Genomic DNA, 25,871 nt, shown 5'->3' with positions numbered 1-25,871 from the left:
GACGTCACCCTTTCACCTATCAACCCTTCAAATATTGTTTACTTGTGCTCATTCTTCAGTTTTTCTTGTCCCAGTCCATGAGACGTTTCTCACGTGGCATCTTTCCAGCCACTTTCCCATCCTGCTTGCTCCCTTTGGCGTGCTCTCCAGTTCATTCATGTCCAGCGTAAATACGTCATGCAGCTGTCCAGGTGTGTTTGGGTTGCGTCCGTTGTGTTTTCACAGTCATGCTAAGCTGTTGGCTCATCCATGCTCCCGAAGGCCCTTAGTGTGTACTATTGTGGAACTTAAGTGGGAAGAACATACTACACAGATGGAACCAAGGATTAGTGACGATTATGAAAAATTACAGTGATGTCTGCGGACATTCTGTCCCTCATTTCTCTGTGTACGCCTGCTGCCACACTCAAGGTAGTTAGGAGGAGAGCAAGCATTTATTGCATGCAGACTATGTGTAAGATGAGGTCTTCAGACTTACATTTACTACCTGTTTAACTTTACAAACAACCATAGTCACACCTATTATTAAACTCTGTTACACTCAGGAGACAGAGATTAGGAGAAATTAGCAACATGCCTAAGATCACATCGTTTGTAATTGGTGGAGTGTGAATATGAGTCTATGTTGGCCTCCAAATCCTATGTTTGATAAGGTGCCAAGGCTCCTGTTTTCATGATCTCTGAAAAACATGGACAAGAAGACACCTTAAAGGAGTTATGTTTTCTTCTTCCTATCCTGCAAAGAAAGAAAGGATCTGAATTACTGTGTTTCTGGTCTGTGCCAGTTGTGCCATATCTGTTTATCTCATTTAGTCTTCAGGACAATGCTGTGAGGAGAACATTATTGTCATGACCATTTTATAGGTGAAAAAACCATGGCTCAGAGAAGACAAATCGAGGTCTTTGTCACACAACTAGTTGTAATTTAGAGTCAACATGCTTTCTCTCTCATTATGCCACTTCTCAAAGAGGGTTTTCTTTTTTCTTTTTTTAAACTTTTAATTAACATACAATATATTATTAGCCCCAGGGGCACAGGTCTATGAATTGCCTGGTTTACACACTTCACAGCACTCACCATAGCACATATCTTCTCCAATGTCCATAACCCAACTGTCTTCTCCATACCCCCTCCCCCCGGCAACCCTCAGTTTGTTTTGTGAGATTAAGAGTCTCTTATGGTTTGTCTCCCTCCTGATCCCATCTTGTTTCATTTTTTCCTTCCCTGCCCCCCAAAACTCCCTTTGCCTCTTAACTTCCTCATATCAGGGAGATCATGTGATAATTGTTCAAAGAAGGTTTTCAACTCAACCCTGAGTATTTCCCTCCATATGGTCTCTGGCTAGAATGTTGCCCACCATGACAGTCTTCCCTTTGCTGTGCAACATTTCCAGAAGTAGTGATTTCCCAAATTACTTGAGTGGAAAAGAAAAGAACCCTTACCAAATGAAAGGAGCATCCACTCATTATTAAAGGCTTTCTGTATGCATAGCTTTAGACCAAGGATCAGCTATGGAAAGCATAGCAGGAAGCTGACTGAAGTTACTAGAGCTTAGCTCAGATGGAGCCCATCCTGCTCCCTTCCTCTCCTATGGTATGACCCCATCCATGAATTGATGGTAAGTGCAGTGGCTGCTGTCAAGACCTGATCATTTAGTGATGTTCCCCTGAGGGCCACGGACCCATCGTCCTTCAGGTGGAATTGATTTACTTGCCAAATCATAGGTCCAGAAGTTTAGAGACCGCTAGTAGGAATTTTGCCAAATATCATTACTATTCTTTGCATTTGCAAAGAATGTAAGTGTTCACAGAACATTTATCACTTAGATTATTCTGTTTGTTCATCCCAACCAACTGGTAATGGAGGCCAGCAAGGGTTCATTGCTCTGCTTTGCAAATGAGTAGTCAGAAACTCAAGAGAGACTGAGACTTGCTCATAGCCTCACAGTCTCTAAGAGGCAGAGCCCAAACACAGTCTCTTCGAGCTGCAAATTCTATACGTGTCCTTTGCTGTCTCTTTTCCCTTCACTCCTCTCCACTGTCTGCCAGATTTCTTGTACATCTTTGCCCTTGACATTGTGTGAGCAGTCAAAAGCTCAGAAAGAACTGAGCTGTACCAAGCTGGAACTGCTCCTTTCTCAGACTTCCCTTCCCAAGCCATCTGGTCACCCTGCCTTTCCACAAACCAGATGTGATGGTTTGTAGGTTGTCATCAATCTTCACTGTCACCGGCAAGTCAGTTGACCCTGCAACACTAAGCTGCTGTAAACATTCTTTCCCACAGGCAAATACCTGTGTATCAATCTTAATGTCACACTAACCATTTGAAAAACTTACAACTTTGCTTCATTTCTCTAGGGTGGACAGGGAATTGAACAATTGCCCTTGAAGCCAAGCCTTTCCTGTGGGTTGGCTCACTGAAGAACATCTGATCTAAAAGGTGCTTTGCTTTGACCCTGAGCAGAAGGAACAATGTCCATACCACCCAGCTCAGAGTCAAAGTCCGCTGACTACCACCCCCACCCCTGTCCCCATTGCTCCTTGGCAACCACTAATCTAGCCTCTCTGTCTAAAATGTCATCATTTGGGGTGCCTGGGTGGCTCAGTGGATTAAAGCCTCTGCCTTCGGCTCAGGTCATGATCGCGGGGTCCTGGGATTGGAGCCCCACATCGGGCTCTCTGCTCAGCGGGGAGCCTGCTTCCCCCCCTCTCTCTGCCTGCCTCTCTGCCTACTTGTGATCTCTGTCAAATAAATAAATAAAATCTTTTAAAAATATATAAAATGTCATCATTTCAAAAATGTTACATGAATGGCATTAGATAGTATGTAACCTTTCGGGATTGGCTTTTTTCTACTGAGCATAATTCCCAGAGATTCATCCAAGTTGTGTTACAAATTTTTGTTTTTCTTTATTATCTAAAAGCATACATTAAAATTTATCTATTTAGTTTTAAAATTTTTTAAACTTTCAATTAGCCTTATTTGTTTGTCTGTTTTAACTAAAATCTGTAGTCAGGGTTACAGAGGCTAGATGTCCCACTTCCTAACCAGGGGACTTCTCGATTGCTTAATCTTCCTGAGAGACTCCATGTCCTTACATGAGCATGATAATTAGACTTTTATATTTGACTTTTGAAAATTTCAAGGGGGAGAAGCATCCAAATGCCCTTCATTAATGGAGTTGTATTATACTGATGTGGGACAATGTCCTCTTTAGCCACAGTAACTCCAAGTTCCAGTACTGCAAGGATTGGGATAAACAGAAGGCCTCAAGCATTATTTGGAAGGGGAAGACATTAGATTCCATGGCCTACCTTTTCTATGTCTCCTGTCACTCATATTGTCTAAGAGAAAGGATCTGATTGGGTTGATTGGCCGTTTCCAATACAAAAAAACTGCAGTGGGCTCACACCAAACCTCATGAAGGTGTCCTTTCTCATGGCCCTCTTGTAGATGCACTAGGAGCATCTCTAAACTTCTTTGTCAGCCCATCAGTCAGAAACAACCAAAGATGGAGATTGTCTTAGGCGGTGATGCCTATGTTACTGGAGGTATTCATGTTGAGGTTTATGGCCATAGAGTAGATATGGGACTATAAGCAGAAAACGAAACTGATCTTTGGTTTAGTCCTTTGAAGATGAGGGGCGGAATTTATTTTATTCAACTTAGTGAAAAAATGGAAAGTCCCCATTTAGCATTCTCAGAGGGGATTCTGGCTTTGAAAGTTTCTTAGGGCTTAATGGACCCCCACGGAGGACACTGTTTCACAAAGTGGTTATGGGGAGCAAAATTCAATGGCTGAGAACAGCTTTGGGCAGCTATAAAGCCTTATACAAACACCAGGGATCTCACAGTCACTTGCTTCTTGGTTTGGAAAGGAAATGTGTGTGTGTGTGTGTGTGTGTGTGTGTGTTTTAAATAAGAGAACCTGGTTTGTCATAGCTAGGAAGGTTAAACAGGAAAATGAAAAAAAATATAAATATACATGCACTTGTGTTTCTGAAAGGAGACAGTAGAGTTCAGTACTGAGCTGGAAATAAGGCCCTCCTTCGTTCTTGGGAAGTGTCTGTGGGCAGGAGCTACAGACTCTGATGATAGCTTCTGGGTTTCTTATGAAAAGAGTAGGAACAAAGGTCAGTCATCAGGCACATCCTGGAAACTGGGCTATGATAGATACCTAGAACAAACAAATTCATTGAAAGCTTACAAGTCCTGGTACTTTCTCAGACTCCCCATTTCAGACTCAGGAACTAAAGTCCGTCTTGGTGTATTTAATCGAACAACTCTTTCCGTTCTCAACTTTCAAAATAAGACCTTTTTCTCGGTCAGGTTCAGACTGGGGAGATGGGAGGAACAGCCGCCGGGGATGAGCCTGTCCCTCATGAACACCATAAAAGCTTATTCCACTTGGCAGCAGTCCTCCTCACCTCGGGAACGAGTAAGTCCTGGCTGCCACTGACCCCGAGCTGAAGTGAGGCCTTCAGGACCACAGAGGGAGAGTTGTGTGCCCCTCTGCTTCTCCATCTGTGAGCAGCCCGGCTCTGCCCAGCCGCCCTGCGCACTGGTACTTCAGGGACGCCAGAGACCAGATCACAGATTTTTAATTTTCATGGTGAATTCTACTGTCTTGATTTTGTGGGTCTGGGACATGAATAGGTGCAGTAAGATATATCTTTGCATTGCCCCAAGTCCCAAGTCCTAAGTGCCCCTTCCTCTCCTGTGCTCCCTCTCGTCCCAGGATTTGCCATATTTTCTTGTCTTTTGTGAATTTTCTGTCAGCTTCCCTAAAATGTGAGGTCCTTCAGGACAGGGATTGTGTCTTTTTTCTTGCTACCCCTGTCTTTAGCAGAATGCCTAGCACATAATAGGTGGTTTATAAATGTTTATTGACTGAACACAGAAGAACCAGAAAGCATCCATAGGAAGGGGAGCAGGGTCTATAGGAAGGGGAGGGCCCTGGAATCCATGTTCCATGAGGAGCTAGGGGTGTGCGTGTGTGTGAGTGTATGTGGTATGCAGACGTGGACAGAAACGTCTATCTCCTAATTCCTGGAACTGGTGAATATGTTATGTTACGTGCTATGAGGAAATCCTAGTTGCAGATGGGATTAGGGTTTTTAATCTGCTGACCTTAAATGGGGAGACTGTTGTTGATTTTCCAGGTAGTCCAAGTCATCACAGGGTTCTTACAAGAGGGAAGCAGAAGGGTCAGAGTCTGAGACACAGACGTGACGCAGAAGCAGAGGTTGGAGTGCCGTGGCTACACACCGAGGACTGCAGGCAGCCTCCAGAAGTTGGGAAAGTCAAATGATGGACTCTTCCCAGACCCTCCAGAAGGACGGGGCCTCTGCCAACACCTTCATTTGAGCTCTGTGAGGCCCTTTCCAGCCTTCTGACCTCCCAAACTGTAATATAATAAATTTGCTGTTTTAAGCCACTGAATTTGTGGTAATTCGTTACAGCAGCAGTTAGAAACCGATATAGAGCCCAGGCTTGGGAGGGCACCTCAGAAAAGAGCCTAACAGAGAGTGACAACCTGGAATAGGAAATGGCCATGTGGGAGTGGCCCAGTCAGCCCCCAGAGAGATGGTCCCAGCGGGATCACCCCAGAGGAAAATGAGTTGGTAGAGATCAGAATTGGTGACAGCTCCCTGTGGACAGCACCCACCCTCCCAGATAGTCAGTGCCTCTATCGCTGTAATAGCTTGGGAGAAACCACAGTGGAGCGTAGCGTGGAAGGGTCCATCAGTCAGGCTTGGGTTGGACTTCTCTGCCGCCCATGACTGTGATCTGAAGCAAGTTGTGTAACCTGTCCAAGCCACAGTTTTTTTTTTTTTTTAAGATTTTATTTATTTATTTGATAGGGAGAGAGAGATCTCAAGTAGGCAGAGAAGCAGGCAGGGAGGTGGGGAAGCAGGCTCCCCGCTGAACAGAGAGCCCATTGTGGGGCTCCATCCCAGGACCCCGGGATCATGACCTGAGCTGAAGGCAGAGGCTTTAATTCATTGAGCCACCCAGGCGCCCCGACAGCAGGGCTTTAAACCAAGCATGGGAACCTTCTGAGCACAGGGCCCCATTGCATAGTGCCCACGCCCACAAAGCTGGCCCTGAATATTCTCACGTAAGAAGTGATAGACCCGCTTTGGGAAGCAGGGGTGACTGGGGCAGCGAGGAAGTGCGAGGCCTTGAGAGATGATAAGGGTGGGGTCTCCGGACAGAACGAAGAGCACGTAGAAAGATGGTGAGAAGGAGAAACGGAATGAGACAGGAGCTAAAGCCGCGGCAGGAGGAAGGCTGTTGTCTTTGGACCAGCGGAGCACCCGTGCGGCCCCGTGTGGAGAGCAGGAGAACCACTGCCACCCCCCCCCCCCCACTCCTGGCTTCCAGCACCACGAACAGAGCACCAAACAGATGGGCACCTCTGACTCTGTGGAGCAGTCTGGAAGGTTTTCCAGCCTCCACGTGGTACCTCCCTGGAATTCGACAGGCCACAGTGGCTTCCTTCTCTTCCTAAAGATGTGGGAAGATGAAGCAAATGAAAATGGCGGCGGGTGGGTTATTTGGCTGTGGAAGGGCTTGGCATGCTGTTGCTCGGAGAATTTCATCCTGGTCATGTCGAGACAGCAATTCCCCGGGGCGGGGCGGGGGCGGGTACTGGCGGACCTGTGGTCTGTGTGGTGTCAGGAGATACTATTTCACTGTAGACTATGACTGGCAGAGACCTAGCAACCACAGCCCGAATACAGACGGACATGTGTTTGTCTGGAAGGGACGGGAGGTCTCCAGCCCATCCCTCCCTCTGCTCACTGAAGGGACATCCCTCAGCTGCGTGATCCCCCTTTGCACGGCACCCCCCCACTCCCCACTGCCATGGACTGATTGTGCTAGGTGCCCTCCAGCACCTCTGACTTTATAAAGCAGAAAAATGCACAGCGTGTCTTAGCAATAGACCAACATTGTGTTTTAATGGAGTTTTGCGGGGGTGGGGGTATCAGCCTTTCCTTTTGCTGTGTGCTGTCCAGATGCCTCTTGAGCATTCTGGTATGCTCTCCTCATGCTGTGTGAGAGGCATCGTGACCATGTGTACAAGCCAGAGCTGTCGCCTGAGAGCTTTGTCAGTATTAGGAACGACAGTGCATCCAGGAAAAGCTTTTGGTTGGAGAGTACTGGAATAGCTGTAAATGCTCTCTTCTAGCCCTGCCATTAAATTATTGGGACATTTTGTTTCTTTCTCTTCCCTCTTCCCCCAAACCACTTCAATTTCTGAAAATGTGTTACTGATTTTGTGTGGTCTCCTGCCTTGTGCCCTCCACTTCCCTCCTACGGCACTCTCCTTTTTGGGTACTGCCACATGTCGAATGAATTTTAATCCAGGGGGTCACACAGGTTTTGCTAGGGTGGCTTAGAAGGTAGGCCTGGTAAGTTAAGCCGTAGCAGAATCCAGTCTGATTACGAGCTGGGTTATAATACATGTTCTAAGTGCAGGATTTGGAGCAGAGGGCCACGACTTTAATCATTTCCCCAGATAAGCACTTGTTAAGCCTGGTCTGGTGGGTTCTTACACGCCTTTGATGAGGAAGGAAAGTGGAAAGCTGGGTGTTGTCATGAGCTAAAATTGGTAAATTCTGTGATCCTGAAACTGGGGCATCTGAAGAAAAAGTGACCTTGATGAGTGTCTTCATTTGCCTGGCTGTGCTTGTCTGCAGCGATTGGAAAGACCTGCCTTCAGCCCCCATCGCTTGGTGTGTACCTTAGCAAATGTCTGCTGACCCATGATGCCCAGACAGGAACCTCTTGAAGGCTGATGCTTTCAGATGCTTTCAAAATGACCAGTTACTCATCGGTAAGTGGTGATTAAGAGTTCTGGAGTCATCCCTGAGTAGCACTTCTTTCACTCTTGTGAGCAAAGATGTACCTTGAATTACAGTCTGCCTTTCATACATATCCTTGAAAGCTGGAAGGATCCCTAGCAACCTGCTCTCGGAGAAATCATATGAGAGTAACAGGCATTTCTTCATTGTATTTATATTACACTCTTCCTACTTTCCAACTTCTGAACATCTTTCAATTACCACTCTTTCAATTACCACTTTCTTCCTAAAAGCACAGGAGCCCAAAAGAGGTACTTCTATTACAGGTAAAGTTAGATCAGATAAGAAGATCTAGCAGGGATTTAAATTTCATGGAATAAGAAAAATGAATTCTGGTGTCCAATTATGTAGGGCATAGACAAATACAAGAACAACATTGGCTAACATGCGGAGAAATGGCTGCCTCCTAAGATTTGTTTAGGTCCAGGGAGGTCTTTGCTTTTGCCTAAACTCAGATTTGCCAGGAAAATTCCAAAGAGAACAAACATTTGAATTGATCCTCTTATGATGTGTATGGGGATGGGTATGTAGGTGTGTAATGTGTTTATGGGTGAGGGAGCAGTGTCAACTAGTGACCACTGTAACTAACTAGCATATTCCCTGGCTTTCTGAGTGCCTGACTGCACAGAGAGGGAGGAAACCCCAATGATTATGAAAATTAAATATCCCAACATTTATGGGAGTGAGATCTCAATGTGGATTAAATTTAATTTCAAGAATACTGAAATAAAGCTGGCTGAAGAGGAGAAATTTCTAACACCATTTTTTAACTATATAGAACACACATACACACTTAGACACACACACGCAACATACTTCTTTCCTACCATCTCAGCTTTCAATATATTTTTCCAATTTTTAAAAAAGATTTTATTTATTTATCTGAGAGCAAGAGAGAGAGCTAGCAACAGAGAGTACAGCAGGGAGGAGAGGGAGAAGCAGGCTCCCCACTGAACAGGGAGGTGATGTGGGGCTCGATCCCCAAACCCCGGGATCATGACTTAGCTGAAGGCAGATGCTTAACTGAGCCACCCAGGTGGCTATGGTCCCCCCCACCCCCGCACTGTAATCATTCCACTTATATAGAGTTTTTCTGTTTGTGCATTTTCATGATTACATAATATTCTATTGAATGGCCATTGTGTGGTTTATTATTTCCTAGCTGTTGGGTGGCTCAGTTCTTTCCAATGTTTAATTATTATAAAAGCAATGCAGCAATGCTCTAGATATTTTTGCCTACACAGCTTCTCTTCACTCTTGAAATACTTTATTAGAATAATTAGAACTCATTTTGTTGCAAATTGTATAGCTCATTGAAGCAGCCTAAGTCAAACAGGTTTTATTGATAAGCATATAGATACAAAATGCAAGGCACATATAGGAATTGGAAGGTTATCCAGAACAACTCATTGTCCCTCTCTTGTCTCTTGTTTTCTTTAGATTGCCTTTCCCTTGTTGCATCACCACTTCCTCATATCAGGGAGATCATATGATAGTTGTCTTTCTCTGCTTGACTTATTTCCCTGCCTACTCCTGGTTTCCTGATAGCTTTGCCTCACACAGGGCTTTGACTTGCCTTGGAGCCAGAGACCCAGGTATCTGTCAGAAGAATCTAGAGCCAACCGTCTTCTGATCAAAATTTTTGTATCTCTTATTAAATTATTGAGCACGGGGCACCTGGGTGGCTCAGTGGGTTAAGCCGCTGCCTTTGGCTTAGGTCATGATCTCAGGGTCCTGGGATAGAGGCCCGCATTGGGCTCTCTGCTCAGCAGGGAGCCTGCTTCCCTCTCTCTCTCTCTCTCTCTCTCTCTCTCTCTGCCTGCCTCTCTGTCTACTTGTGATCTCTCTCTGTCAAATAAATAAATAAAATCTTCAATAAATAAATAAATAAATAAATAAATAAATAATTGAGCACGAATCTGAATAGCGATGCTCCCCTGACTTTGTGACTTGTGCTTTCATCTGATTGGTGGAGAGGGTACAGGCAAGTCTCTGACAGCTGCCTAGACTCAAATCAACCCCTACCACATACTAGCCATGTAGGCTTGGGTCCTTTTCTCGGCTTCCCCGTGTCTCTGTTTGCCCATCTGTATATGAGTATAACAGTGGCACTACTGCATGAGATTTTTGGGAAGATGAAATAAAATATCCCTTGTCAAGGAACATAAGAAGTCTTCAATAGGTGTTGGCCCTTAGTTATTGTTTGTTTGTTTGTTTGTTTGCTCTTAGTTTCTTTTAAGTTTTGTATTATGGAAAAATATGCATAACATAAAATTTACCATTTTAACCATTTTTAAGGGTACAATTCAGTGGCATTAAGTATATTCACACTGTCCATCCTTAGAGCTGTTTCCTCATCCCAAACTGTAGCTCTTGTTTTTTAAATTCTTATCATCAGGATTATTTCAAATATGGCTTCCTGGGTCCTCCTGCGGGAGGGTGTGATGGGGACTCTTCCTGAAGAAAGGAACATAGTGGATAGGCACTCTAAGTTCCTACTGAAACCATCACATATTTGCAGTTCTTTAAGAATTACAGAGCATGCTCAGTCTTTATTTTATGTAGTTCTCCTAAGGAAGGAGTTCTTGAAGTAGGAAGGGGCTGTAACCTTATGTTATAGGAGAGGACCTTGAGGGTAAAGAAATCTGACTTGCCCAATACCTCCCAGAATGCCTGCAGAGCCAGGACTCAGAGTCAAGTCTTCTTAATCTAAGTTCATGCTTTTTTGTCTGACAGCCCAAAAAATGTGATTACTCAAGCCAAGCTTTCTTCCCATTTGGTACGGTTCCTATTACCTACTCTAGTTCAGACTCTGAGAAGGAAGAGAAGATTTCTCAAATTTGGACTTGTGGGTGAGCTCTTTCTCGGAAGTACAGGCCTGTAAGAATCTGACAGTGTAGTTTCCAGTTTGCATCCTTAACATCAAGGAAAAGCAATAATGGTCTGGTGATTTATTTCGTGATTCTGTGAAAACCAAAGAGTGGAAGACGGATTGGTTAATGGACCTCATAACTTTTACCTTGAGAAGGTTTAGAAATATTTGCTGGAAACAAATGGCATTACTAGGCAGATTTTTTTCAAATGAGATAGAGAAAAAGATACCATTACATCAAAATGGGCAAGTTTCTACTGGTGCTTTATGGTTTGTACAAAGAAACATATTTTGTCTGCTTGGCTTGATTAATTTTTTTTTTTTTTTAGTGAAAAACACCTTTGTCAAATGCCAAAAGTTTATTTTATATAAAAACCACAGGAAGAAAGCTGTGTGGACTCAAGCTACCCCACAGCACCTTTCTAACAACTAGATTAATGTTTGCTATTAGGGAATCTTTCCATTAAATTAATGGCCACCTTTTTGGATTAGACACTCACCTTCCATTTGGCACTTTGACTCATTTCCTTGTTGCTTGTTCTGAAAGAAAATCACTTAGGATAACTGAACACCTTAGTGCAGTGAGCTTTTGTTTTGTCTGTTCTGATCACTCCTTTTGTATCAAATGTATGGATTCTCCTGTGCTCTTCCATATCAACAAGCACATCTTCTCTCTGGCTTTCTATCTGATCTCAGCCCCTCTTTGCTAACCTGATCCCCACCCCATCTCTGCTGCTCTGTTTTCCTCAACTCTACAGTATCAGTTATACTGATCTCCTCATAACTCTCTGCTATGCTTTCTTCAGACAGTCCCCATGTCGTCATCAATGCTGTCCTCGCCTTTCCGTTTATCCGTGTGGAACACCTTTCCCTTTCAGCCACTCTGAACATTTCCATCCTTCACTGCCAGTTCAAGTCCCACTTATTCTCTAAGGCTTTCCTGACAATTTCACTGCATATAGAGTTCATCCTTCTGTGAGGCTATGTTATAAATTATGACCGTTATTTCTTGAGGACCTATTAAGTGCCAGGCCCGTTATCTCTACCCCTCATTACAACTAAACAAGGAAATTACTGTCATCCTTACTTTTTAAAAGAGGAAACCAAGGGTCAGAAAGAGTAGATAACATGCTCCAGGTTACACGGCCTAAATCGCCAATCTGAGGACTGAACTATAGGAGTCAATGATTCTAAAGCTCTTCTTTTTTCTGCCTATGCTGGCTCCTAGCTCTACTACCTAAAGGTGCTCTCTATGTGCCCTGGGTGCTCTAGTCTTCTCTTCTCATTTAGTTCTTGAAATCAAGGATTATATTATTTAAGAATTGCATTCAGCTGCTACAGAGATCCAGGACCATGATGGCTTCAATAAGGGAGAAGCTGATGTTTCTCTCACTTAAAAGGAGTCCCGAGGAAGTGGGCCAGGCAATAATGTGGACCCTGAGAGTATCATGATCCTAGCCTCATTTAGCTCTTCCGTTTATCAACCCCCTCAATGTGGGCCTTACGGTTGTGTTCACAAGATGATTCTGGAAGACCAGTAATCATATTTGTGTTCCAGGCAAGATGGCGGAAAGGAGGGGAAGGACAGCATTGGCTTCCCAGTCAAATTCTTCAAACCTTTTCCAGAAGCTTCACCTTATAACTTCTGTTTATGTCTTGTTGGCCACCACATCTACAAGGGAGGCTGGGAAATATTTTATAGATGAGTACACTGATCCACCCGATAATAAAGGTATTTGAGAAAGAAATGGATGTTAAACAGGCGACTAGCAGTCTCTGCCACCAAGACCCATGTCCCAGCCTTCTTTTATATTTTTATAGCACCTAGAAGGTGCCCAGTAAAAACTGGTGGACAATGTAATATGGAGAAATACAGAGTGGAAAACGTCATTTAGAAAATTGATAAATGAAGAAACTGAAGGAACAATAGCCTCATGGGATGTCTAATTTATAAATACTTAATAAGAAAATAAATGTCCACGTTCTTTTCCCTAAACAATCTTGCTGTCACTCAGCTTCCTGTACAGAATGCTTATAAAATGAACATCAAGATTAAGAAAATGAGGCCAAGTCTTTTGAAATTATTTTGAGTAGATTCATTGTTTCTTCCAGCCTTTATTCTTTGCATACATTTTATTTCCATTTACAAAATTGGAATCATAAAATGTTCTGTTTTCCGAAGGACTCATTGCGAACAACCACTTCTGACAAAATGACCAGTACTCAGGCAATGTCTGATGAGCACTTAGAGAAAAAAGAGTAGATTACATTTCCAATAGAAATTAGCGTTATGCATTTCTGGAACTGTCCTGAGTTTCTTATTTTGATTTGCAAAATAATTCAAAAGCTTGAAAGAAAAATCCATGGTAATTACCTGAAGTGTTTCTCCAGCCCCCAGATTAATTTTGAGAGAAGGTTTCTGTTTGAGATTAAAAGCACACTTTTGTAACTTTGAATTTTGAAATGATTTCATATTTCGAAGGAATTTGTAAGAATAATGTAAGGAATAATGTATGCCCTTTACACAGCATCACGTGTTTCCAGTTAGGCCCATTTGCTTTATCATTCTCTTCCCGCCCCCCACCGTGGTATGTGTGTACGAGTTCTTTTTTTTACCCTGAAACTTTTGAGAGTAAATTAGAGATGTCATGTGCTAGGATACCTCTAAACACTTCAAAATATTGGCTGAGAGAAAGATATTCTCTTATATAACCACGGCAAAATGCTCAAAACAAGAAATTGGCCGTTGATATAATATTATTATCCAATTCATAGTTCATGTGCAAATTTCATTAATTGCCTCAATGGTTTCCTTTATAGCTATTTTATTTTCCCAAGCCAGAATCCAGTTTCAGATCATGCATCTGTGTAGCTGTCATGTCTCTTTAATCTGGAACAGTTTCTCAGCCTTTCTTTGATTTTCCTTAATTTGACATTAGGGGGAAAAAAAAAGACAAGTTATTTGGTAGAAAGTCTTTAATGTGGGTTTGTCTGACTTGCCTCATGTTTACATTCAGGTTGTATCTTTTTTGGCAAGAATTGCACAGAAGTGATATTGTGTCCTTTTTTCAGTGTGTCATATGAGGAGACAGACAGTGTTGGTTTGTCTTGAGGCGCTTGGGGGGCTCAGTCGGTTAACCGTCTGCCTTTAGCTCAGGTCATGATCTCAGGGTCCTGGGATCAAGACCAAGGCTGGTTCCCTGCTCAACGGGGATCCTGTTCCTCCCTCTCCCCCTGCCTGGCCTTCTTGTGCTTTTTTGTGCATGCTCTCTCTGACATAAATAAGTAAAATCTTTAAAAAAATCTTTTTTGTTGTTTTTTAAAGATTATTTATTTATTTATTTATTTATTTGACAGACAGATCACAAGTAGGCAGAGAGGCAGGAGGAAGCAGGCTCCCTGCTGAGCAGAGAGCCCAATGCGGGGCTCAATCCCAGGACCCTGAGATCATGACCAGAGCCGAAGGCAGAGGTTTTAACCCACTGAGCCACCCAGGTGCCCTCTTTAAAAAAATCTTATAAAATATTGGTTTGTCTCAATGCTGGTGATGCTGATTTGAATCACTGGTTGAGGGGGCATCTGCCAGATTTCTCCACTGTCAAGATACTATTTTCTTTGTAATTAAGTAATGATTTGTAGGAAGGTTTTTTCCTTTTCTTTTCTTTTCTTTTTTTTTTGACCCGTGTGAATATTCTCGTCCTCATCCAAGATTAATCTACTAGATTTAGTATCTAGTGAAGATTTTCATATTCCATCATTCTTTCTGTTTTTCCTAAGCAGCATTCTGCTGTCAGAACAGCTTTTCCTTCTAAGGAGAGTTTCCGATGCTATGGGGCTATGTGTTTCTGAGCCTTGATCTTATTCTGCTAGGGCTGCTAGAACAAGATTCCATGGACCGGGGGTGGGGGGTGGGGGGGGGCTTCAGCAGCAGAGATTTATTTCTCACAGTTCTGGAGGCTGTAAGTCCAAGATCAAATAGCAAGCCAGTTCCGCTCCTGGTGAGAGGTTCCTTCTGGCTTACGCATGGCCACCTTCTCGCTGTGTCCTCACGTGGCTCAGGGAGCTGGTGCACTGAGGACTCTTCCATCTTATGTCAGACTATTAATCCAATCATGGGGTCTTACATTCACCATCAAACCTAATTATCTCCCAAAGGCTCCACCTCCTCATACTCCAAATCAAGAGTTGGACACTTAACCAGCTGGGGGTTAGGGCTTCAACATACACATTTTGTGGGAACACAAACATTCAGTCTATAACAGTCTTTATTAAGGAAGAACGAACCCAGAGTAAAAATATGGTCTCTCCCTTGGACTGTGATAATGAGCACTGAAGCGTGCATAGTAGAGGTAATTCCTTACTCGGTCTTCTTTAATGGCACTTTAGGGGCGCCTGGGTAGTTCAGTGGGTTAAGCCTCTTCCTTCAACTCAGGTCACAGTCCCAGGGTCCTGAGATCAAGCCCCGCATCGTCCTCTCTGCTCAGCAGGGAGCCTACTTCCCCCCACCCTCTGCCGCCTGCCCCATCTCTGCTCACCTCTCAACCTGTGATCTCTCTCTCTGCTGAATAAATGCAGAAAAAATTCCTTTTGTAAAAAATAACACCCTTTAATTTTATTCTTATTTTTACTAGAAACTTTGAGGGAATTTGGCCACCTTCCCCCATTTTTTTAAAAACGACCTACTTTATTTATTTATTTGAGAGGAGAGTGCACGTGAGCAGGGGGAGGGGCAGAGGGGGAGGATCTCAGGCAGACCTGGCACTGAGGGCAGAGCCCAGTGCAGGGCTTGATCTCACAACCCTGAGATGATGACCATAACCCTAAGATCATGACCTGAGCTGAAATCAAGAGTTGGACACTTAACCAGCTGAGTCACCCAATGACCCAGGCCACTTTGACCCTCATTTAGCATTAAAATCTGCTTTTTGTTTGTTGCTATCAGACAAATCTGGATTTAAATTTCCACACTTCAGTTGTGTATGTGATATTGGGCACTTTCTTTGGACTTTAGTCTCCTTGCCCATAAAGTAAGAATGATAACCCCTATTTCAAAAAGAGTATTGGGAAGGGGGGGCACCTGGATGGCTCAGTGGGTTAAGCCTCTGCCTTCGGCTCAGGTCATGATCTCAGGGTTCTGGGAGTCTCGCATCGGGCTCTCTGCTCAGCAGGGAGCCTGCTTCCCTCTCTCTCTCTCTGCCTGCCTCTCCGTCTACTTGTGATTTCTCTCTGTCAAATAAATAAATAAAATCTTAAAAAAAAAAAATAAGAGTATTGGGAGGGGCGCCTGGGTGGCTCAGTCGATTAAGCAGCCACCTTCAGCTCAGGTCATGATCCCAGAGTCCTGGGATCAAGCCCCACATTGGCAGAGAGCCTGCTTCTCCTTTCCCTCTGCTTGCTGCTCTACTTGTGCTCCCTCTGTCTCTTTGATAAAGAAATAGAATCTTAAAAAAAAAATAAAATAAAATAAAAATAAAACAAAAATAGTATTGGGAGAAGTAAATGAAATAATGTATGTGAAAATGTGTAACATGGTATCTGATGCAAATAAGAGTTTAATATGTTTTCTCTTCTTCATTTATAATTCCAAATTTTAATGACACAATTTTGCAAGTTTCTAGACTTGCAAGAAGTTAAATGCTTGACCTTCATTGAAGTGTTAAATGATCTTAGATACAAAGTCTGCATCAGAATGAGAAAGTTTAGTGGTAGATGATTTGTTTGGTTACATCAGTTTTTTCCTTCCTCCCCTCCCCCCTCCCTTTCTTCCCCTTTCACATATACTTAACGGCATTTGCTAGGTGCCAGTCACTATTGTAGGCACCAGGGACAGGGCAACAGACAAAATTTCCTGACTTGACATCAATTATATTCTTTTTAAAAAATTAATTAATTAATTTTTTATGAACATATAATGTTCATATATATATGTATATAATAATGTATATAATGTATTTTTATCCCCAAGGGTACAGGTCTGTGAATCGCCAGGTTTACACACTTCACAGCACTCACCATAGCAACACCAATTATATTCTAATCAAAGAAGATGGGTGATATAGAAACAAACTCTTCTAGTTTGATGGATAAGTGTTAAGGAGAAAAATCAAGCCAAGAAAAGGAATAAGGCTTGCAAGGGGGTTGCTATGGTAATTAGAGAAGAACTGAGGTGTCACTAGGGTGCCCTGTGAGCAGAGAGACCTGAGGGAGAAAAGGGAGCAAGTGATCAGAGTGTCTGAAGGAAAAAGCATTCCAGACAGTGGAAATACGTCAAAGAGAAGAAATCTAAAGTATAGGGTGACTAAGAAGAGTTCGCCCAAGGGAGCCATAAAGGAAGCCGAGGCATTTCTGTGGAACACACAGCACTTGGCTTCCCTTCTGTGAGTATGATTCCAGGCATGAGCAGAATGGGCAGATGGATGTCAGGGCTTGTGGCCTTGTAGGATGTGCCCCTCACACCTCTTTTCAAGAAAGGACCTGTTTCAAGGGGTACAGAGAGCTGAGTTTTCAGCTGGAGCACCTTCTGGATCCACTTCAGCCTCTGAGGTATAAGCTTCTCCCAGGCAGTGCTCAGCCAAAGACTGGGCATGACAGAGATATTTGCCTATGACCACTGTTACACGACATGGGACTCTTTTTTTGTTGTTGTTCTTTAGGTTTTAATTTTATTAACGCAGTGCTCATCACAAGTGCCCTCCTTAATCTCCATCACCTATTTCCGCCATCCCTCCACTCATCTCCCCTCTGATAACCATCAGCTTGTTCTTTATAGTTAAGAGTCTGTTTCTTTAAAAAAAAAAAAAAAGAGTGTTTCTTGGTTTGTCTCTCCCTCTTTTCCCCTTTTGTTTCTTAAATTCCACATATGAGTGAAATCATATGCTATTTGTCTCTCTCTGACTATTTCACCTAGCATTATACCCTCTAGATCTATCTGTGTTGTTACAAATGGCAAGATTTCATTCTTTTTTTCAAGATTTTATTTATTTATTTGACAGATCACAAGTAGGCAGAGAGGCAGGCAGAGGGGGGGGGGAAGCAGGCTCCCCGCTGAGCAGGGAGCCCGATGTGGGGCTTGATCCCAGGACCCTGAGATCATGACCTGAGCCGAAGGCAGAGGCTTAACCTACTGAGACACCCAGGCGCCCCAAGATTTTATTCTTTTTATGGCTGAATAATATCCCATTGTGTGTGTGTGTGTGTATGGCTCATCTTCTTTATCCATTCATCAATCAGTGAACACTTGGGCTGCTTCCATAGTTTGGCTATTATAAATAATACTGCTGTAAACATGGGGGTTCATCTATCCCTTTGACTTAGTGTTTTTGTATTATTTGGGTAAATACTCAGTGCTGTGATTCCTGGATCATATGACAGTTCTATTTTTAAATTTTTGAGAACCCCCCGTTCTGTTTTCCAGAGTAGCTATACCAGTTTGCATTCCCACCAACAGTACAAGAGGGCTCCCCTGTCTCCATATCCTCATCCACACTTGTTTCTTGTGTTTTCAACATAAGCCATTCCAACAGATGTGAGGTGATAGCTCATTGTAGTTTTGACTTGCATTTCCCTGAGGCTGAATGATGACAAACATCTTTTCATGTGTCTATTGGCCTTTGCCATGTCTTCTTTGGAGAAATATCTGTTCATGCCTTCTTCCCATTTTTAATTGGATTATTTGGTTTTCGGTGTTGAGTTTTAGAAGTTTTTATGTATTTTTGGATACTAACCCTTTATCGGATATGTCATTTGCAAATATCCTCTCCCATTCTTTAGGTTACCTTTTAGTTTTGTTGATTATTTCCTTTGCTGTATAGAAGCTTTTTATTTTGATGTAGTCCTAGTAGTTTATTTTTATTTTTGTTTCCCTTAATAAGGGATAGTGGGAACTTACCTGGAAAAAAGTTGCTGTGGCCGATGTCAGAGAAATTACTGCTCTGAGATCTTTACTAGGATTTTTATGGTTTCAGGTCTCACAGTTAGGTCTTTAGTCCATTTTGAGTTAATTTTTGTGTCTGGAGTACAAAAGTGGTCCAGTTTCATTCTTCTGCATGTGGCTGTCCAGTTTTCCCAATACCATTTGTTGAAAAGACTGTCTTTTTCCCATTGGATATTCTTTCCTGCTTTGTCAAAGATTAGTTGACCATATCAATTACGGGTTTATTTCTGAGTTTTCTATTCTTTTTTTTAAATTAAGATTTATTTATTTATTTTAGAGAGAGAGTGAATGAGTGAGCGTGAGTGGGGGGAGAGGGGGAGGGAGGGAGAGAATCCTCAAGCAGGCTCCCTGCTGAGCACAAGCCTGATGTGGGGCTTGATCTCAGGACCCTGAGATCATGACCTGAGCCTAAATCAAGAGTCAGCCTACTTGAATGACTGAGCCACCCAGGTGGCCCTGGATTTTCTATTCTGTTCCGTTGATCTATGTGTCTATTTTTTGTGTTTTGATTACTGTAGCTTTGTAATATAACTTGAAGTCCAGAATTATGATGCCTCCAGTTTTGCTTTTCTTTATCAAGATTGCTTTGGCTATTTGGGGTCTTTTGAGGTTCCATACAAATTTTAGGAATATTTGTTTCAGTCTGTGTCTGGCTCATCATACCACAATGGCATTCCAACCAGAAATCATTCTGAGAATTGAGAGAATCATGCTCTTATCACATAGCTGAAGATGCCACTTGGGGCTCAATAAGGCAATGGATCCAAAGATTTTTCTGGAGAAATCTCTCAAATCCCATCAGGAAAGCAAACAGTGGGAGAAGGAAGTTGCTCTGAGGTAAGGACACCTTGAAGACTAAAGGGTATGACCCAGGATTTCAAAGTAAGTACCTTTAAGTGTCAGGCACTTCCATTTGTTTATATTTCTAAAGCCACAGTATGATGCCGGAATTATACTTTAAGGTAATCCCTTTTGTATGGCCTAGAAAAATGGTTTAGAAGGTTAAGTGATTTTTCTAAGGTCATAGCATTAGCAAATAGCAAAGTTAGGGCTTTAGACAAGGTGTTCTAATTCCAAATGTAGTCATTTTTTTCATGATTTCACTGCTAATTGTATTAGCATGCCTATATCAATAATAATAATATTTTGGGATGCCTGGATGGCTCAGTTGGTTAAGCAGCTGCCTTTGGCTCAGGTCATGATCCCAGCGTCCTGGGATCGAGTCCCACATCAGGCTCCTTGCTCAGCAGGGAGCCTGCTTTTCCCTCTGCCTCTGCCTGTGCTCACTCTCTCCCCCTCTCTCTCTCTGATAAATAAATAAAACCTTTAAAAAAAAATAATATTTTCTGCGTGGCCATACCTGTCTTGGTTGCTTACATCAAATCATGTCAGCTTTTAGTCAGACCATGTTTGGAAGGCACTGCATTAAACATATGCTCATTTTTGATAACTCAACATCTATATTCCTCTTCTTTTGGTAAATATATTCCAATTTCTCTCTGGGGAACTCCTTCCTCTCCCACTTGCAGTCCAGAGTTTTGGGCAGGCTCTAACCCTGACTTCAGGAAGAGGGCCTATGACTCCTCCTAAATCAGGCAATGTCTGCATTTCCCTGGGCACTGCAATTTGGAATGGTCTATCATCAGTCTGGACCAATGAGCCTTCGGCCAAGCTGCTAGGAGAAAAGCAATATTTTTGGTTTACCTGAACCTGGGAGAATGTAGGCTACAGCTGTTAGAGCTATCTTGTTGCTTTGATTGGAGAGTGTGTCCAAGAAGGGTGCTTACACAGTGAAAGAGAGCCAGGAGATGAAGAGGAAGAAACTAGGTCCTGTTGTCTTTTTTTTTGGCTTAGATCAGACCGCTCTTGAAGCCAAAACTATCCCCAAGAACTTTAAGTTCTGTGATACAACATTTTCCATTTATACTTAAGCTAGTATAGGTTGTATTTTCTGTTACTCTCAACTGAAGGAGGGTTAACTGATACACAGACTTCCTCATTTCAATTCAACCAGTGTTTAAAAAAATCAATTAGGACTCAACAATAAAAAGACAACCCAGATAAAAATGAGCCCAAGATCCAAATAGATGCTATAGACTGAATATTTGTATCCCTCTAAAATTCATATGTAGAAACCTATTCCCCCAGGGTGATGGTACAAGGAGTTGGGGCTTTTGAGAAGTGGTTAAGTCATGAGAGCAGAGCCTTCATGAATGGGATTAGGGTCTATAAAGAGACTGGAGAGTCTTCCTTATGAGCCATGTGAGGATGCAGAGAAAAGGCTGCCATCTTTGAACCAGGAAGCATGCTTTCTCCAGATGCTGAATCTCCCAGTACCTTGATTATGAACTTCCCAGTTTCCATAACTATGAGAAATAAATTTCTTTTGTTTATGAACCCTACAGCCTATGGTATTCTGTTAGAGTAGCCCAAATAGACTAAGACAATAGACATTTCTCCAAAGTAGATCTAAAATGGCCAATAAGCTCTTGCAAAGACACTCAACATCATTAGTCATTAGGGAAATGCAAACCAAAACCACAGTGAAGTAGAACTTCACGCCCCCAAGATGGCTTTAGTGAAAAATATGAACAATAACCAGTGTTGGCAAAGATATGGAGAAATTAGAACCTGGCACATTGCTGGTGGGAATGTAAAATGAAGCAGCTGCTTTGGAAAACAGTCTGGCAGCTCAAATGATTAAACATTGGGTTGCCATGTGACCATCAATTCTGCTCCAAAGTATATACCCAAGAGAAATGAAAAGATACGTCCCCCAAAAGGCTTATATAAGGTGCTCATAGCTGTTGTATTCATAGTAGCTAAAAATGACAAATAATACAAATGTCCATCAATAAGAAATGAATAAACAAATTGTGATATATTCATACAGATAAATACTAGTCAGACAAGGAATGAGTTACTGATACATGCAAAATCATGAATGAATCTAGGCACATGTTGACTGAAAGAAACCAGACACAAAATAATATATATGGTATGATGCCATTTATATGAAGTCCAAGAACAGGAAACTTGATCTATGGCAATAAAAATCAGAAAGTGGTTGCTCTGGTGAGAAGAAAGGTTGTTTAATTAGAAAGGGACAAGAGGGTAAGAGAATTTCTGGAACTTTAGGTGCTAGTTACATGGTGTGTACAACTGTCAAAACTTATGAAACTGAACCATAAGATTAGTACACTTCACTGAAAATGATGAATACTATTTTTTCAATGTTGACTGCTTTTTCACTTGTGATGAGGAAAAAATGCATCCACTGAACTTGTATGGTCTGATATGTGTGAAAAATTGTCCAATCCATAAACATCTTTCCCCACCAACTTAAAAATGGACTTCATTCCTCTCCACCAGTTAGTTTCTTCTTTTTTTTTAAAGATTGAGTGACTGATTTAAGAGACAGAGGAAGAGAGAGAGAGCATAAGGAGGGGAAGCAGCAAAGGGAGAGGGAAAAGCAGACTCCCCACTGATCAGGGAGCCTGATATAGAGCTCCATCCCAGGATCCTGAGATCATGACCTGAGCCGAAGGCAGCTGGTTAATGGACTGAGCCACCTAGGGACTTGGTTTCTCCTTTAATATAAAGCATCGAAAGCTCTAAATAAAATGCTGTGTTACATATTCCTGATGACTATTTTTATTCTGCACTGATTCACAATACTGAATGATTTATTGATTGATTGATTGATTGCAGGAAGCTTCTTAGCAAGGCATCCCAACCCATCACTGATTAATGTAACCAAGTTATTTAAAGCCTCATCGCTCATCTTACAATGGAGTGTGTTTATAAACCATCTATTTGCAACCTCTACTCTTTTGTTTTAAACAAAGGCTTGTAACAAGACTTCTTCATTCCATCTGACTTAGCTTGAGAGACAACATAAATTCTACCTTAATACGCAGAAATTAAAAAGATCATGAAAGCAATAAAACGGTGATTGCCATTTTCAAGTCACTAAGTTGAGGAGACACCAACTCTTACAAACCAAATTTCCACTTTGCGTAATTCATTCTCATTTCTTCAATTCTTTCTTTATCTCATTGCATCTCCCAGACTTATGCCTCATCACTTACCACTTATGGACCAATCTAATTAGTCCCAGAAAGGCTATGGAAATCCTAAAATGCAGAGTCACTTACGAACTTCTCTAGCATGATTCATGAAATCCCTATGGTTTCACCAGAATATCTGTTTTGATGGTGTTTTATAGATTTGCAATAGCCTATTGTTTCACTAAATAGACGTCTCTGTGACTAAAAAACCAAACAACAAAAACTAACAAAAACCAATGTGAACTCCACCATTGGGGGAATGGAGAGGAGATATTACAAAAGAAAAATAGCATTTTTTCCAATACCAAGGAAATTCATCAGCAAGCACATTAAAATGCACTTGAGTAGTCATCACACTGAATTGTTTTGGAAAAGGCCCTACTTTGGAAAAACACAGGGCAAAAACATCTTCAGTTCTGTAGCTTGGCACAATGAGACAGCAGGATGACAAATGTCTTATTATTCCCCATGGTGCCTTAATATTTAGAGGACATCTGCTACTATGTGTTTCTCCCTCCCCTGAGTCACCTTTATCAGAGTCTAGCATTATGTTACTGCTACTTTCCATGTCCGCCTGGCACAGTGATAAGACACAGATGTAGTCCTTCAGTGTGTGGGAAACAAATTAGCCTTAAAGTCAGGAGGCTGAGCTTTTACTCTCTGTTCTTGTACTAGCTATGCAGCCTTAGGTAAATATCTCAGATTCTCTTGGCTTTGGTGTCCTCATATGAAAACTGGAAGAGTAATAGATGTGGTTCTCATGAAATGTAAGCTGACTTTCTCCTGCTCATTAGGGGTTCCTCAGGCCATAGAACCAATATACAGAGAAGAGGTAATGATGTATTCTTCTCAGCAGTAATTGCCCTGCTGCTGCATGATGGGGAGGACAGGGTAGAGAGGGCTCTACTTAGAACTCAGGGATTCAGTGCACGACGTCTTAGCACTCTTTGGCCCAGTGGCCAAGTCTGCTCACTGGAAGAGTGCATTTGCGTAGGATAGATAGATAAGACTATCAATGCCTCATATCCTTCATGTCTCTGAACTTACTTTAGAAAAGCAGGCAAAAACATCTTTCTTTTTGCAGCCTGCCACAAAGAGAGAGGTGAAAAAAAAATTAGCCAATGTGCTGGTAGAAGAGTAAAACAGAAATGACAGGTAGAAGATAGCCTTGAGTACCTGCTTAGACCTTGCCACCTGCCCCAGAAGCAGGATCGTACAAGCTGTGTTTTTTTGTACTTAGTCATTTTTCTGTCCTTCATGCTCCCTACTTTACAAGGAAAACAATGGAGGTGGCTGACATTTTAGGTTCAGGTGGATGTATGACCAACTTCTCATCACTCCAGGTCTACCTTCTACCCTTCTTTTTGCTGTGTTCCCTGGGAAGTTGACATAAATGCACGGCACCAGTAGGTTCTCTTGCCCTCTGCGTTCCCAGTGGGTTCGACAAGAGAGAGCAGAGACAGAGGAAAGAAAGGAGAAGAGTAAGGTGAGGTCCTGTTAAGCAGCTGTCTTCACAAAGTCCTATCTCCTGGTTCTATTAATGGCTTTCTTTCCTTGCACCTTCAAGCCTGTGAGTGGTAATGGTACTCCTGAGTTACTAATACTTGGGCCTTTTATTATCACTTTATTTATTTATTATTTAGTTAGTTATTATTCTGAATTATATAGCAATTTCTTAGTGCTTTTCTGGATTTTACCAATGTGTAAAATTGTGATAAGCTGATAAAATAAAATAAAAATGTGATAAGCTGATAGCCTTATCAGCTATGTGAGCACCCCTTAAATCTAAAGTTTTATTTTTCCTGTTATAGAACTTATATAAATGAGATCATACTATAGGATTTTTAAGAATCTTTCTTCTTCTTTTTTTTTTTTAAAGATTTATTTTATTTATTTATTTGACAGACAGATCACAAGTCAGCGAGAGGCAGGCAGAGAGAGAGGAGGAAGCAGGCTCCCCACAGAGCAGAGAGCCTGATGCAGGGCTCGATCCCAGGACGCTGGGATCATGACCTGAGCTGAAGGCAATGGCTTAATCCACTGAGCCACCCAGGCACCCCAAAATCTTTCTTCTTTTGCTCAATACCATGTTAGATTTATCCATGTTGTTGAGTATAAGTATCCATGTCTTGTAGGATATATTGCTCACTTTTGCCACTATATACTGTTCCATTGTAACAATATTCAATACTTAATTTATGTATTGTAGTGTTGATGACTATTTGAGTTTTTTTCTAGTTCCACGCTGTTTAGAACAATACTGCTAAGAAAATTCTATGCTTACCTCTAGTGCACAATGCAAGAGTTTCTCTAGGACAGTGGTTCTTGAATGTTTTGATCTCAAAATCCCTTTACTCTCTTAATACATTGAGGATCCCATAGAGCTTTTGCTTATATGGGTGATATTTATCAATAATTACTACATTAGAAATTAAAATGGGAAATTTAAGATATTTATTAATTTATTTTTAATAATTAACCCATTACAGGTTACCATAAATAATGTGTTTTTAATGAAAAAAATGATAAGGTCTAAGAAGATCATATGGAGAAATTTTTTCTAACTTTAGGATAGAAAGAATTCTTAAATAATACAAAAAGCAAAGCCAGGGGCACCTGGGTGGCTCAGTGGGTTAAACCTCTGCCTTCGGCTCAGGTCATGATCTCAGGGTTCTGGGATCGAGCCCCACATCGGGCTCTCTGCTCAGGGGTGAGCCTGCTTCCCTCTCTCTCTCTATCTCTCGCTTTCTCTGCCTCTCTGCCTACTTGTGATCTTTGTCAAGTAAATAAATAAAATCTTAAAAAAAAAAAAAAGCAAAGCCATAAAAAATTGATAAATTAGACCACATTAAAGAACTCCAATTCATGAAATGATACTTAAGAGAGTAAAAACCAAGCCACAGCACAAAAGAAGAAATTAGCTACAGATATAACCAACAAAGGACTTGCATCTAAAACATAAAAACTGATCCAAGTTCTTTTTGACTTCTTGGCTGACTCATTCATTGTTTACTAGCATGTTATTTAGCCTCCTTATATTTGTGTTCTTTCTAGATTTTTCCCCTTATGATTAATTTCTATTTTTTATACTATTGTGGTCAGAAAAGATGCATGATATGGGCAC

General features: G+C 41.8%; 1 protein-coding gene across 1 annotated transcript in view; it reads left to right on the top strand.

Annotated features, from left to right (window-relative positions):
- Positions 1 to 25,871, top strand: part of LOC123387269 — a 47,756-nt gene that overhangs the window by 1,860 nt on the left and 20,025 nt on the right. Inside the window, exon 2 of the mRNA XM_045063432.1 lies at positions 4,331 to 4,439. Within this exon, the coding sequence (XP_044919367.1) occupies positions 4,331 to 4,439 (109 nt within the window). The remainder of the gene's footprint in view (positions 1 to 4,330; positions 4,440 to 25,871) is intronic.

This window comes from Mustela putorius, unplaced genomic scaffold (assembly GCF_011764305.1).
Source record: "Mustela putorius furo isolate JIRA1106 unplaced genomic scaffold, ASM1176430v1.1 tig00003853_pilon_pilon_pilon, whole genome shotgun sequence".
Taxonomy (NCBI): domain Eukaryota; kingdom Metazoa; phylum Chordata; class Mammalia; order Carnivora; family Mustelidae; genus Mustela; species Mustela putorius.
This window is presented reverse-complemented; position numbering and strand designations above follow the sequence as displayed.